This window comes from Pteropus medius, unplaced genomic scaffold (genome assembly GCF_902729225.1).
Source record: "Pteropus medius unplaced genomic scaffold, Ma_sr-lr_union100, whole genome shotgun sequence".
Taxonomy (NCBI): Eukaryota; Metazoa; Chordata; class Mammalia; order Chiroptera; family Pteropodidae; genus Pteropus; species Pteropus medius.
This window is the reverse complement of record NW_024351730.1, coordinates 1,142,013-1,158,442: the sequence shown is the minus strand read 5'-3', so window position 1 is coordinate 1,158,442 and position 16,430 is coordinate 1,142,013. Positions and strand designations below refer to the sequence as shown.

Here is a 16,430-nt window from a genome sequence, read left to right as displayed (position 1 = left end):
AAAAAAAAAAAAAAGACACTTTCTACATATGCATTCCTGGCAGATGGGATCCACAAATACCCCTGACTCTTTTATTGGTGGGAAGGGGAAAACAAACAAACAAACAAACAAACAAAAACAAGCTATTGCACAGGTGTGCAGCAGCTAATTGTTTTTGCCATTTTGTTTTCCCCTGGAGAATCTTTACTTTTTCTCTCCTGACCCAGAATTGGAGAAGGTGGGAGAGGAAGATGGTATAGATCAAAGAACTAAAACCTTGAATCAAGAGAATGGCTGGATGTTGCTTGTGGTTGGTTGAATCCTGGTAGGTACATCTTGAAGTTTCTGAAAATTAAGCCCAACACTGTATCTGCATTTGGTGTTTTTGACAAGAGTTGGAGATGAGGTTATGATGCTTGGATTGGTGGGAGGTGGAAAATGAAAGAATGATAACCAATGAAGTTACATGTACTAACAATATGCTGTTTTAGAGAGTGTTAGAGAATTTGGGAGTCAAGAGCCTGGGTTTCTTAACTCTGTAATTTAGATGTCTGTAGTTTAAGATTGAATGTGGGGTTGCAAAGCTAATTCATTAGAAGCTGTTTCTTTCCTAGGTTCTAGGTCTGGAATTCAGTTTCCAACCATAAGATAAATGAATGAGAATCAATTCTAGCTGCTCATCATACAAGACTTTAAAATACAGTGGCTTATTACAATAGAAATTGATTTTCCTTTCACATAGAAGCCTGGTAATAGTAGACCACTGATATGGTGTCTCTGTTCCACAAAGACCCCAGAAACTCAAATTCCTTGACCATATTACTCCACCCTGCCTAGGGTATAGCCTGTGTCCTCATGATCTAAGGTGGCATGTCTGTTCTAGACAGAAATAAATAAATAAATAAATAAATAAATAAATAAATAAATGAATGAATGAATGAATGAATGTCTGTTCTAGACAGAAATAAATGAATGAATGAATGAATGAATAATAAAAAAATGTGCCTGCCAGCTGTTTTATAAGGAAGTCTCTGAGAAGCTGCCATACAGTTCTTGTACTTATACCCCAGTGGTTAGAATGTTACTTACATGGCTATACCTAGCTGCAAGGGAGGCTGGGAAATGTATTCTGTATTCTGGTGGCCATGTATCCAATCAAAAGTTTTATCGTTTTAGAGGAAGACATCAGATATTAATGAACACCTTGCGATGTCTACTACAGGTACCTTATTTATGAAACCCAAACACTAGGCTTCTCATAGACAAAAGGAAAAGTATAGAATGATTTGCCTAATTAACTTTATTTTAAAAATTGTTTACAATTAATTACCTGTTGTGCAACATAATTACAATTTAGAACAAAATTTACAAAGTAAAATCATCAGATGCAATGTGAAACCTTCATTATCAGTTACTGCTTTTGTACCTCCAGTGCTGTTTCCCCACATGCTAAGTTCCTCTTAGATTTGGTGCTTAGAAAAAGATTCTTTTTTGATAATCTTCTTTTATTAGATAATTAAAATTTTGTAAATTTTTGAAGCAAAAAATTAAATTTCTTCTCAATTCCATGGCTATATTCTTCATATTATTTTATTGGTTATAAAATATCTTTTACATCAGCTGCTTCAAATTTTCTTTTAATTTAGGTGGAGAACATGTCAGAGGAATAATATAAAACAGCTCTTACCCTGATCCTTTTAAATATGTTTTTTAAAAGTAAATCTCAGGAAAAACATTTTTTTCTAAATTGCTCTGCCCCATCTGTAGTCTAAAATCCTATTTTACATTAGATATTAAAGTTTGTCCACTAACTACTCTGGCAGACTGAACAATTTACTTTAGTTCTAATGATTTTTCAAGGGCACTTGACTTTTAAAAGTACATTTAACAAATAGAATGATTCCCAAACAAAAATACACTGAGATTTCCCTCCAGTCAATCATAACTAGTTTCTAAACCTCGATCAAGTTATTTAATATTGCTGAAATCTGTTTCTTCACCTGTAAAATGAGGATATTATTTTCTCTACTTGTGTCAAAAGATTTCATGAGATCAAATGAGATTGGATTAGTTATAGTATTTTGAAAGTCTAGCAGGGCACACTCTTGTTCTTATATTAGAAACAAAATATATGCATTTAAATCTATGGGAGTATAGTTCTGTGTGCTCCCACATGTAGATTTTTATTTTAGAAAAGATGTCATCCACTTCAGCTTGCTCTTTTAACGTGCTGATGAAAGGCCAAATTGTAGTTTGTCGTTGAATATTGTGTCTGTTTCCTAGATTCTCAGTAATCATATTCTGTTCTATACTTAACTCAGCTGGAAGTCAAGTCCTAGCATGCCACCATTTAGAATAATAATGACCTTGAAATTGGTCAAGGCAACTCCTGGAATAGTTTCCACCTTGTCATCATTGCTATTGTGTACCAGCCTAAGGAGGAGCACAGCTCTAAGAGAAAAGTATATTGAAGACCCTGCCAAAATAATGGGAAAGAAAATTGGCTCTATTTACTATACTTTCAAACCTGTCTACTTTGAAAGAGCGTGGTGCCAGTAGTGATTCTGTCTATCTAATTGTATGGAAGCCAAAGAAAGATTTATGCTCATGGTAGTATTTTGTCTTCTCTTCTCTAACTGCTCACTGTGAAAGGATAATCAAATGAGGAAGTTGTGTGGTCGGGTTGACTGAGGATATGGCAGCTGGACACATTCTCTGAATGATGTTGTGCAGTTACCCTTTACTTGATTTCCATGTAATTATAGATCTTCCTGGAACACTCTCTTAGGATTAGGCACTAAACATCCATACTTGAAAGCAAAGAATATTAGGCCCGATTTTTAGATCTTTCTGCCAAACCTGGTTAATCCCATCTGGTGTTGAACAAGATATATTGCTGCCATTCACTAGGTGAGTGGTAGAGTCAGACAACTGGAAGAAAAAGTAATAAACCTGCTTAGCAATTTTACATAAATATGTTGTGATTTTTACTTTTTAAAATTATTTGAAAATTGCTGATTTTAAGAGTATGCCCAATGGTACCCATTTTCCATTTATTAATACTATTAGACTTTTTGACTCAGACATTTGTTGGTTTCACCACAGGTTTTTGCCAACACTTCTTAGAATACCAAAATTGAAGTTACTAAAATGGTGTGTAGCTTTCTTAAAGTAAAATATGAATCTCTACTCAAGTTTTAAGTTTTTATTTTTTACTTTTTTAAAAGGGGGGGGCCTTAAGCCTATGGCTTCTCAAAAGTGGTTGTAAATTGTGCTACTTTTTACTTTGTGCACACTCTAAAAGGAAATTGCGTTCTTAGGTTATATTTCATATCATCTTAAGATTTTAGTATTTTTTTTTATAATTTGTAAGAAAATGTGTGTTTTATTGTGTATTTAGGTGTTTAGATGAGACCTGATGATATTTAAAATATTCTGTAGCCATATGGTATGATTAATCTCAATTATATGTATGTATTGTTATGCATGTGTAGATGGATATTTACAAATACCGATTTTTCCTTCTGAATAATTTTTAGCTGCTTACTTACATCTCATGCTGTTTAGTTTTAAATTTGTCTCTGCAGAGTCCTGTTGACTCTTGCATTATGTTTCAATTTTGGTTAACAGTGTGTGAACAGAGACAGTTTCTCTTTTATCTTCCACCAACATCAGATCTGCTATTTTCATACTTTCATGAGGACATGAGGTAGAGCAGAAGCAGTTGCAAAAGAAGGATGTCTTATATAATACAGCATTCTTAACAAACTATTTTGTTTGGATTTCATTTCTCCTTCTTTAGTGGCTCAACTCCATGACACGAAACAGCCATGCTAGTTAAAGAGGTAGCACACACTCGAACCAGTGTGTTTTCATGGGCTGCATTGTTTCTGCATGGCCATGGGAGTGGCCAGGGTTACCATCTAGTTTTCTTGATCTAAGTAAAAACTACTTTTTTAGTAAAAACATATTTACTAGTTGCAAACTCTCAGAAATCTTAGTTTTTTTAAATGAAATGTACTGTGGTTGATGCTGTTTCAAAAATGTTTTACATTACAGAATATTCTTCCCCAAAGCCACATTTGAATGAAGCAGTTAAAGCTAATAATAACAATTTATTGAGTGATTACTATGTGCCTGACTTTGTGCTGGGCACTTTGTTCCAAATCAACCCTATGAGGTAGTTGCTGTCAACAGCCCTGTCATACATTGAGCAGGCAGGCTATTAGAAATGAAGCCATTTATCCGAGGTCACACAGCTAGCCAGCACTGGAGCTGAGATTCAAGACAGTCAGCTGACTCCAGAGCTCCTGGCTGTGATAGTAACATGGTCCTAGAGCAAATTTAGTAACATGGGCCCAGCAAAGACTATGTCTCCAGTGAGTTCTTTGTGGATCTTATGCCAGAATACTTGATAAAAAGATACAAAGTATATAGTGTTTCAAAGCCCAAATTTAAGGCCCATTTAAAGAGTGAGTTCTTGGAATATTTACTCAAGAATCTTTAACAGAAAAATCCTCAACTAAAATAGCTCCGTACTTTAGGAGCATTCAAAAATCTTATTTATTTATTTTAAAGAAAATTATGGAGAAAAGTGTTAGGAAATTAACTGTTAAGAGTTTTTTCACAACTGTTAAAAGAATGCTACCCCACGATATCTCAGTTGAATACAACGTGTAATTTTTCTAAAGCTGTGACAGACATTTTAGGGTCTTAGTTATGCCCTGAAAATATCAAGAACTAGAAAAGGCGCTGAAACTTTTTGGTGAGCTTTGCTCCCCTCTGGCAGGCTGGTGGGCCAGGATTCTGAGAACTCATAGATCTTAAGCACTTTGGGGCTCATTCCCTTCTTTCCGTAGTCATTGTTTTGCCAATTCCTTTGGCTGAGGACAATTTTGCACCAATTCTGAGCAGCCTCTACATGCTGTTTAGACCCCTCAGCAAATCTATAATTAGTGATCTAGACCTAGAGTGCTGGCTCTGTGCTGTTGTCCTCAAAAGCTGATAATGAAGCTGGAGGAAATGAAGTCTTGTTTGCTGTTTTCTGACATTGAATTCTGAATCCAGTAAAATAAATAATGAGAGAGGAGAGGGAGAGGCAAAGGAAATAGACCCCTGAGTGATCAGGAAAATAAGTTTGAAAACTAAATTCAAATCATTTGCATTAAAGCATTTGACTCCCTCAGGAATAACATCACCCAAAAGAGTACTTGACAGCAGCTGCAACTAACACTTTGAAAGAGAGATTTTTCTTCTCCAGGAGTGGGAGCATTGTGCAAATTACTCTTCTGATTTTGAAACCTTATCCTAGACCTTATCCCTCACTCAGATGACCTTACTGTAATGACGCAACAGGCTCTTTTCGCCAGTTGGCCTTTGTACTGGTTATTCCCTCTATTGGGAATAATTTCTCTTCACTCTTCCCAAGGCTGGTCCCTTGTAGTTTAGGGCAACATTGTTCCTCAGGACCTTTCCACACCAGCCTGTTGAAATAGGCTACCCAAGGGGTCCCACACCCATGAGCCACGGACCGGTACTGGTCTGCATAGCAGGAGGTGAGCAGTGGGCTAGCGAAGCTTCATTTTTCTGTATTTGTAACCACTCCCCAGCACTAGCATCACCACCTCAGCTCCATGTCAGATCATCAGGCATTAGATAGATTCTCATAGGAGCACCGGTCTCTGGTGCCAAAAAGGTTGGCAACAGCTGAGCTACCGCATCCCCAGACACAATTGATCGCGTTACCAATTTTGCCTCTTTTATTCATTTCCATATTCGCAGCTTCTACAATAGAGCTTGACATTTATAGGAGGCCCTCAATACAGAAGAATGAATGATTACTTTTTCCGTCTGGAACCAACAGCATGAAATCAGCACTACCTGGAAACTGTTAGAAATGCAAATTCTCTGCCCCTACTGAGTCAGAAACTCTGAGAGTGGCACCCAGCAGTCGATGTTCTAGCAGGGTCTCCAGGTGACTCTGATACTTGAGAACTGCTGCTCCAGGTAACCGATGCAGGGACCAGGCCTATCCGATGACCTCTGTATCTTCAGCCCTGAAACAATGCCTGGCACAGAGTAGACAGGAAATATTTGTTGAATGAATCAATCTGTCTCTTCTTTCCTCCCCACCCCCTCACCCATGCCTCGCACACCGAAGGCACTGGGTACACAAATGTTGAGGAGGGGAGTGAGTGCCATTCTGAGGACCTGAGGGAAAGCTTTGTGCTCAGTACTGCAGATCTTGCCACATTTAGAATCTCAGTTCACCCATTCCTTGTTCCTGCAGCCTCTAGGTCAGGAGAGGAAATTTCCAGCTGCTGCTGGTAGCTTCTAATTTGTTTTCTCTGACCCTTGGGTTCTTGAAAGTGAGCCCATGAGAGAGGATGATTAGTGGCAGGCTTGCCTCACACACAGGCCCCACCAGGGAGGGAAGCAGGAGCTTGTCCCTGCGAAAACGCTGGGGTGGAGCCAGGCCAGTGGCACAAACACCAACACCGGAGGTGGTGGAAGGGGTGGGTCCTTACTGCTCACAGATAGGCTCCTTGTTCCCATGCCAAGTATTGCTTTTGGCCCAAGAGGCTCTCAGCACAAGTGGGACTTTCTGGGGCTCTCAGCCTTGCTATTTTTACACTCTGACTTCCAGGCCCTGCATCCTGTTCTCTCACAAAAGAACAAAAGCATGAGCAATGAATGGCCACAGAGCAACTTTGAAAACGCACCTATGGCTGTCAACTCTTATGTTGAACCAATCCCTGTCAGCCTATGACTTAGCCTTCAAGCTGCCCATGTGGTTTTTCTTGGGTCTCTCAAAAAGTAAAGTCCATTTCTGTGCAGGAACGTAGTTTACCTACTCGGCTTTGCACAGAACTGCTGTCCTCTCTGGAATGGGGACAACAGTGGTTTGTCCTTCATTGAGTAGCTGAGGACACTCCACAAGCTCCTGCAGTAAAGCAAATAAGAGCCGTGGTCAGCATCACGTCCTTGTTACTTTACTGTTACTAACAGTATTATTGATACCAGCTCTTAGAACCTCATGGCAGCATTGACAGGACTTGGATTTAAGCCTTGAAAGGCCTGGATTCCTGTCCTGACTTGCTAATATTCCTATTCATGCCTTCTAGCTGAGATTGATGTGAGTATTAAATGTGATAATGTATGAAGATGTGCTTTACTTGATGGGTGGGGAACTTTTTTTTTTTTTTTTTTTTTTGTTGGTAAACAAAGGTCCCAGTCCCACAATGCAAGAAAGACTCAAGAATCATACAAATACAAGGCAACTTTATTCATTTCAGGATGCTTTGTGTTTGCGAGAAACCAATGAAAAGTTTAGCAAATCTGCTTAAAAATAGACAACAGGAGACATAAAACTTTTATTTTTAAATTTTTGAAATATTTATTTTACTTCCACATTTTTTGAGAGACATATGTGGAGAAAAGGAAAGGAGCTGTGAAGGGGGGCGTGGCCAGTCAGGGGTGTGGTGCATGAAGCCCAGCAAGGCATGCTGGATAGAATCTGGTCTTGTCCACCTCAGACCCCCAAAGCCAAGCCCTCTGAGGGACCTTCTTCTGGTTGACCTTCTTCTCCAGGGAAAGAGTCGCCATAAGATTATCATCTTTACCCTTATTCTTTGAACCATCATAATCATTTTAATCCATAAATTTTGTAGTAAGCATTTATTTTTGGCCATATGAAAATATTTTCTTTATGGTGACTTTAATGAACTTAATATATTATTATATTGTTGGTTTTGGAGACCTATAATATAATAATGATAATAACAATAACAGTGAACATTTATGTAGTGAATATGTCTATGATACGTCACATTTATTCGGACTGTTTTAGTGTTTTGATCCCCATTTTACGGAAATGGTGAAGTAGGTACAATTTGATCCCCATTTTACAGAAAATCATCTATCTGAAGCCTTCCTCAGACAGCCACACCTGAAGGCCACTGACCTTATTCTCTGTCCTTGGTCTGACACGACTTCATATTCTGATAGTTCTCTGTGTTCTTCTTGTATGCTAATGCCCCAGCTGTAGATACAACCAGGCTAAGTGTATAAATTCAGGCCCCCAGGCCTCAAACCCACAGAAGTGGAAACTAGCAACCTCTTTATGTCTTTTCAGTTTTTAGCCCCAGAGCTTGTCTGTGAGCCACTAGAATGGACAAGAATACCCTTGGTAGAATTTTCTCCAGTGTAATCCAGAAACCCATCTATTTTACCCTTTCTATCCCATTTGAAATGCCTAAAACAAAATCACAGCAGAAACAACCTCCTAAAAAGACAGGACATGGTTTATACACGTTTGTTTCAAGTTGTTTCTGCAAATTTTAGGTAACTTGAAATTATTTAATCATACTTAATTTCCTGTAGGGGGATGGGGAAATTTCCATCATAATTTGAGACAAGTGGCAGTTTTGCCTCTGGCAAATTTAAATGAGAAAATGAATGCTGGGGTCCCAACTGCCTCATGAATGTACATCTGTGCCCACAGTCTTAATCAACATCTTTGTTTCTTTTCTTTTTTTCTTGTAGCAGCTGTAACAGCCTCAGGGTCACCTGCCCACATGATACAGTGACATTTGCACAGAGCAAGACCCACATGCTTTCTCAATTGAATTGCTGTAAAGCACTTAGGCCTCTTCCGAATGGCCACATAGAAAAGGGCCTAATCCTTAGAATAAAGTGATGCCCAGGTTTAGAGCTCAAGCTTCTTAAATTTTTCTACTTGACTGCATTGATTTCCTCCATGATGCCCCTGTCTCTATGATTTCTTATTCTAATCCTCTTCTGTCTCCTGTCTTCTCTAGCTGTTTAATCCATTTCATAATTCAACTCAAAAAAGGCCAAGAATGAGGTTTTTAAGAGCAAATAGTTATTTAGTAAACTTATAAAATATTCACATATGCCAGGAATGGCTGAAATTGTCCAGTAGATTTATTTACTCCACCCTACAGTGTTCAAAAAATGATTTTTTGAATTCGAATGCCTTTGGACCTTGCACATGCTTGCCAGTTTGCCACAGTCCCCACCATTCTCTGTTGTATTTCACACCTACTTTGTATATTTTTATCATTGGCCTGGTTTTAGAATCAGTCTGGTCCCTTCTTGAACTCTAATAAGGCTTTTCCAGTCTGCCTCCTTGGGAATCTCATGTATGCAATTTAGAATTCTGGAGTATTAACAAAAGACATTGCTACTTTGCCTTTATTTACAATCAAATGGAAGGAGTTGTTAAAGCAAACGAAAAATATAAATACAGTACTCATTTATAAAAAGCAGTTAAAGAAAATAAGAGTTGTATTCACTGCTAGGAATGTTATATGATACCAGCAAGTAAATCTTACTGATTTACAATGGGATTCAGTATATTTTGAGTGTAACTTTACAGATTTCACTTAGGTAGTTAGTTCTGACTAAGGGAGCAAATGAAGCCTGAAACATTGCTGGAGCCAAAAATGACAAAACTGAAGTTATTCTACTTCGAGCACATCATGAGAAGGCAGCGTTCTTTGGAAAAGACAATAATGCTGGGGAAAATAGAAGGCAGCAGGAAAAATGCAAGACCAAATATGAGATGGATTGACTCTGTTAGGAAGCCATAGGCACGAGTCTACAGGAGCTATGAGGGCTGCTGAGGACAGGGCATTGTGGGCATCACTCATTTACCGGGTCGCCAGGAGTCGGAGCCAACTCAATAGTCGTAACAACATTGGAGCTTTAGCTTGTTCATGAGATTCTTGAAGCTGTTGGATAACTGGATAGTGGGCCATTTACATGCATATTCTCAAGTGTCAAACTCCTTTTCCAGGTTATTCCGTGTTTCTTTCCATGTCTTGTTGTTGTTGTTGTTGTTGTTGTCATTTTTGTTTTTAAATACCATATTTTGTATCCTTAGGATGGCCGTAGTTCTCATTTGGGCTATGGACACATCTGCCTGTCAAATTCTGATGACTAGTACTGAATCTGGGAGATTCTAAATTGTTTCCTCTTTTTAAAAAAAAAAACCCTCTCTTTTTTTCCGTTTCTCAGCAGATATATGGAGTGATCACTCGTTTCAGACTGATCCAGATTTGCCTCCTGGCTGGAAAAGAATCAATGACATTGCTGGGACCTATTATTGGCACATACCAACAGGAACGACTCAGTGGGAACGCCCTGTCTCCATCCCAGCAGATCTTCGGAGCTCTAGGAAAGGGTCACTTAGTTCTGTAACATCATCTCCCACCCCAGAGAACGAGGTAAAGTGGAGTGTCTTTTTAACGACTTAGTAGAATGGATGTGTCTTGTGATTTCTCTTTAGACTCATTGCTTCTGCCCCAACAGGTCATCAAGGTAAGCTTTTCGATTATCATGCATGTTGCATTTGAACCCTCCAGTAAGCTTCCTCTTAGTAAATAGTGTTAATACCATCTTTCAGGGGTGTTTTCATTTTTTAGTGGCTTTTCACCTCTTGAAACATCATTCCAGGTACAGAAAGTAAGAGGGGCTGATTAATGAGAAATGGTTAAGCTTCCACAGGGCTCACAGAGGCAATATTTTACTCTGTAGGTGCCATTGCATGGTGCTGACTCCGTAAAATATTTACATACAGAAGAACGTCTCTTGACCAGACATCTTATAATTATTGCATACCCTATTATCCTTGGGTTCATTTGATTGCATGGAAAGGATGTCTGTAAGAATAACACTTGGCATCCCTTAAATGCTCAATTTCTATTTTTTTTAAAAGGATGTGTTTATTTAGCCAAAGTGACATTATTTTAGAAATAATGAGCAGCATAAATTTTTGCTATCCTTGAGGAAAATCTGAATGTTTAAACAAAGAATTGAGGCATTAAAAAAATTCTGTTGTGGTATTTATTAATTTAAGATTCCTGTAGTGAACCTTTTTGAATCCTGATAACAAAATATTCAAGAGAATTACATTTAGAAAAGGTCAAAATTAAATAATGGCTCTTTTTGAGAAAAGTGGTTTGATTGCTAACACCAAAACATTTCTACCATTTTCTGATCGCAACCTTTTTTTCTTTAAACAACCCATTTTCTTTTACTTTGGGGTTATGGATGGCATTTGAACTGCAACTCTTACCTACAAAGCTTCCCTATATATTTGCAACTTTTATCACCTTTTCTGTAGGAAATAAGGAAAAGACATCTCGTTCCCTTCATGTTTGATTATTTACTTGCTGTCCTCTGGGCGTGCGTAAAAACTACCTTCCAACTACATCCTGCGTTACTGGCCTTCAGCATCTCACTTACCCTACCCGGACCTCAAATTCTCCATCTTTAGAGTGATAGATTAGGACAAGCTGTACCTTCATTGGTAGACAGGGGCTTCAGTTTGTTAGTATTTTGCCCTGATAATCAGGCACATGTTTCGGTTCCACTGAACCACATAAGATTTTGTTGCTTATCATTAGGCGATTTTGATAACTTTTTACTGAAGCATCATATTCCTACTCCTTGAGCAAATTCTACTCAGTCATCTATTCCTCTTGTATTAGGTGCACTAGGGAATAAAGATGAACCAGCACAGCCCTGGTGCTCAAAGAGCTTAGCATGGAGTGGAGTCTTCCCTCTTCCTAGCCCTGCCCAGTTGCATCTCGGCATTTCTCCCTAGCCACAGAGTGGCCTCCCAGAAGCCAAGCTATCCGGAGTGCAGCCTCTGCTCTCACTAAGGCACAGACATCCTCTCTCTTCCTTAGGTATATATCTTTGCTCTTGGCATCTCTGTTAGAATCACTTTTTCCATTCCAGGGCTTCATTCCCTTGTTGCAACCTTTCAGCCATCTTCACCAATGGAAAGTGACTTATAATCAGAGAATGCCAGGGTGAGAAGGGATCATCTGATACCAGTTTCCAGACATTATAGACAGGGAAACTGAGTCACAGAAAGGTCAATGACCAGCAGCAACACTGGGTCGAGAACTCAGAGTTCCTGAATTTTCCTAAATTCTAGGTCGGAGTTCGTGTTACTCAACTTCCCTGGCTTTGGAATTTCAGCCTACTCTGCTTTCTCATTGTCCCAGAAATGAGGAGATTAGAGTAATTTTGAGATACTGTTTCTGTTCAATGAATCTCTTGTCCTCTGGATGTGGGAGAAATTAAATCCTTTTTAAAACCTGCCTCCTGGGGCCAGGATGTAGGTGTGGTGGTGTCCAAAGAAGGCATCCTGAGGTTTATGTGGCTCAGATTTTTATTTCTTTGATTAACACGCAGCACAAGCGGGCAGTTGGCTCTCGGGAAAATTGTAGCAGAGTCCACCCGTAATGCCTGAGCCTCCTTCTAATGCCCACTTTTTCCCATCCTTCCCCCTCCCCATCCACTGCTCAAGGTCCCTTCTCATGGCTCTTGCGCCCCGCTTTCTCTCCTAGAGATCAGTGTTTCCCTCACGTACCCTCAGTGCTCAGCCTCTAGGCTGCTATCCATGACTTGTGGCTTCCAAAGTATTTTTATAAATGTCATTTCCTTGGTTCCTTCAAGACTCTTAATGTGGCGGAGGAGACAATTATGTTCTTTATTTAAGAAAAGAGGTCACTGAGGTTTATGGAGTTGAGTAACCATGCAGCTGGTGTTGGGGTGAACATATGTCTAGTTCTCGGACTCCAGATCCTATGGTCTTCCCAGTACTGTGTGAACTTCCACCTTCCTTTTGGTTCTGTTCCACTCTCCTGTTGCTAACTATGCCAAAATCTTATCCCTCCAACAAGCTTTGTTAATAAATATGTAGTTTTTGAAGTTTCAGAGAGCAAGAATGACTGATACCCATCACTTTAATAAGGGTTAGATGTTCTTTAGATCAACCTTTCAATTATTTGCTTCATACAAATTTTTCCTGTACATAGGTCCATCCATTAAGTCAAAGAACCAAACAGATTTAAAAGGCAATAAATTAAAATCATAAGGGCAAAGGGGTAAGCAGGTAGAGAAAAGAGGAAGGCAAGAGTTGGGGAAAAGACCTGCCAAAACCCAGGATGCCCAGATGCTGAAACAGATATTAAATCAGGGGCACTAATGGTAATTGAATGAATACAGTGCCAAGCTCATGCCTTATCTCCTTACTCTTCATAAGACCTTATGCATCTGGTACTATAGTTGTGAGATTTTTGTACATTTGACAACATGAAGGCACATAGAGGTGAAGGAGCTTGCCCAAGATCACGCTTCTAATCCACGATGGAGTCAGACTTGAATGAAGATCTGCAGTATAGTCTGTATCAGAAGGTTTGAAGAGCCTTGAATCTCTTCACCTCACTCCAAGAGAGGGCTGTGTCACATGCAGAGCCTTCTAGAAAATGACTTCTCTTGAAAACGTTGTCTCAGGTGCTAATAACAGTTGAAGAGAAATAATTATTTTTCTGATACCATTTCTTTGATCCCTAAATAGAGTCTATTTAAACTAATTTACAAACATTAGAAAAAGCAAAATATTAAGGGAGAGAGGAAATTTATAATATGTTGTGTTAGAAATGCATATTTTATTCAGCTTTTCCCTGTGCGGGCTTTAAAAAAAAAAACTCAAATAAATAAGTGCCAAATCTGTTGACTAAGCTTCACAAAAGTTTAGGACGGAAGGCTTCCTTACAGTTTGAAAATTTTACATATCACATTCCAAAATTTACTGGGGAAGTGTTAAGCACAGCGGATAATGTTTCCTCTGCATATGCCAGTAGCATTTTTGAAAGTTTATAAACTGGCCAGGAAGCATTTGCTGCTGAAATTTGGCCCATGATCGTCTCCCCACGTTCCATTGATTTGTTCCAAATGACTTGGATGTTGAATTTTAGAAGAGGGAGCAACGCGAAATATTTTTATGAATAACCGTTAGCCCATAGGCAGCAGTTACGGAGGCAAGTCTTTTTTATAATCTTTCCAACTGGAGGTGTTTCTCACTTCCCTAATATGGAGGAGAAAGTGGGTCTGAAGCGAGAGAGGGCCGAGTTGTTTCTCTGGACTGTGATCTCTTCGTGATCATGATTCACTCTGTTCTTGCTGCATTTGTTTGTGTTGTCTTTGGGAGCCCTGAGCAGCTAACTCTCTAGGAGAGACAAAATCCATATATTACGTTAGAACCTGTGGATTTTCATAGACACTTAAAATTAAGATGACAACACAAAGGGGCCAGTTTGTCATTTTACTGAACTTCTTGACCCGATCAAGGGCCTAGCAAATGCTATGACCTTTCTCAGTCTGGATGAGCCGAGGATGACCTCCAGGACTTGTAGCACATGCTGATTTCTTTATCCTGTCCCAGGCTGCAAGGCTAGATTTTTCTAAGGGCGGGGCCTAGGAATCTGCCTTTATCAAAAGCTTTCTAGTTGATCCTATGCTAAGTAAGTATAAGAGTTGCTCCTCTAGTGAATCACTTCTCCCTGTTTTTATCTATATGTCACTTCTTTTGGCTACATACTAGCATCTCCTGAGAATTATGGATCTCATACTTCTGCTGTGAAAGCCCTTTATTCCATAGTGTCTCTTTACAGTATTATTACTTGTGGCATGTCAGTCTTCCTCCTGGGGGATGAGGACCTATCCCCCTCATCTTGTGTCCCCAGTATGTGGCACTGTACCTGGCGAAGTTCATTAAATGTTTGCTGAATGAAGGAATAAACCAACTGCATAGCCGAGGGAGTGAGCTGACTCACTGTTGTGGCAAACCTAGCACGAGAGCCCTGCCCTAGTCACAGTTTATACATAAAGCTGCTGCTCATGGAGACTTATTACACAAACATTTGTCACTCTGTTTACTAGTTTGATAATTTTTACTTTGCTTGATTGTGTTTGCATGGTAAACCATAACTCTATTATAGTGTTGCATCCAACAAAACACAGAAAGTGTTTTAAAAAGAAGGAAAAATATGCACCATATATGGATGCAAAGATCATTAACATGGCCTGGCCTATCCCTTAGAATTCCAGAATTCCAGGTGTTCTGCTGTTTATCATTAGGGCCACACATACCAAGGCTCAAGTCTTGACAAAAGAGGATTAAGAAGCATGATTCATAACATTTTGTAGTCCATAGGTCCCCAAACTTTTTATCCTTACAAATGGCCTCATTTTTATTTTTATTTTTATTTTTCCCTTGGAAAGAGTAGAGGATAAGGAAACTGGCATTTCCTGGGCACCTTTGGGCAGCCGGTCTCTGTGCTAAGGGCTAAGGTTCTTGATCTCACTTTGTCCGTGCTGTGAAGGGATGTCTTCTTAGCCCTGTTGGATATATGAGGAACTGAGGTCACAAAGCAGATGAGAGTTAAGGCAGAATTTGAACCCAGGCTTTCCAGCAGGCTGCGTTCACTTCAGAACTTCTGTCAGATGATACAATTATAACTTCTGTCAAAGCCACCATGGAACAATCTATCTAGTGCTGTCTTCTCTGCCTGGTTCTCAGCAGGCTCAAGCCTCCACTCTTGCTCTCTAGTTTGCATTTTGATACCACTTCTAGAGACTTTCTTAATTCCCATAAGGACTTTCCTAGCCCCTCAAAGCTCATCTTCAAGAACAACTCCAAGATTAGCTTTTTTCCCAGCAATAGGACAATGCATCCTTTTTTGTTTGGTTTGTGGAATTCTTTTCCAAGATCTCAGAAGAGAAATATGAAAGAAGAAAGCTCTCAGTAGTTAAGGTTATACAACTGAATTCTCTTAGTGGGTCTGCCCTCATACAGCTCCTGCTGCGTGGTCATGAACGGTATCCTGCTCTGTCTCTGAGGAGCTAAGGCTCCAGGGCTCTCCTAGAACTGAGCATGATTATCATAGTCAGGGTCAGGGGTGCTGCAGCCTGGGCAGGGTCAAGACAAGCACCAGGAGAGTATATCCCCAGCTGTAACTGGCACCAGAACATTACTTAGCTGTGCAAGGCTGTAGCTGCATTGCCCGAAAGATTACCGGCTGGGAGGCCATTGCTCATGGAAGATGGTCTCTGTTCTTTCTGTACTACCCTTTTTCCCTGTCTTTGTGTCTGTCTTTCCTGAGGCAGATTGCCGCACCTGCCTTTTCCTTTCGTTGTCTTTTGTCTTTTCTTTCATTTCTTGCTCCCACCTCCCAGACTAAAGACTGGGGCAGCTACAGACCTTCTGTAAAACCAAATAATTTCTGTTGGGTTGTTTTTTTAAAAAATATATATATATATTTATTAGCTAAAATGTTGCATTCGCTCAATTTAAAAAAAAATTAGATAAATAGAATATGTAGTTCTTAAAATTTAAAACAAATTGTTTTTGTCTTTCATGGTCTTTGATTTTAAAAAGAAAATTATGGTCATTTATGGGAGGTAAAATTTTTTAAAATGAATATTTTTAAATATAGAAGGAAAAAAGATTTTGACCTAATCATAACATAAAATGTTAGTTTCCATTTTGCCTTGCTGATATTTTTAAGAGTACCCATGTTATTTTAAGTTTTTGCAAAATCACTGTATAGGGCCTTTATTTATGTAAA

At 39.2% G+C, this 16,430-nt stretch overlaps 1 protein-coding gene across 22 annotated transcripts in view; it reads left to right on the top strand.

The window, feature by feature from the left end:
- Positions 1–16,430, top strand: part of APBB2 (amyloid beta precursor protein binding family B member 2) — a 336,396-nt gene that overhangs the window by 224,706 nt on the left and 95,260 nt on the right. For 16 of the 22 annotated variants that reach the window (XM_039845051.1, XM_039845045.1, XM_039845042.1 and 13 more), the window contains one exon: positions 10,021–10,229. In XM_039845051.1, coding sequence (XP_039700985.1) covers positions 10,021–10,229 — 209 coding nt within the window. The remainder of the gene's footprint in view (positions 1–10,020; positions 10,230–16,430) is intronic. The other 6 variants (XM_039845061.1, XM_039845059.1, XM_039845055.1 and 3 more) reach the window with 1 other exon arrangement.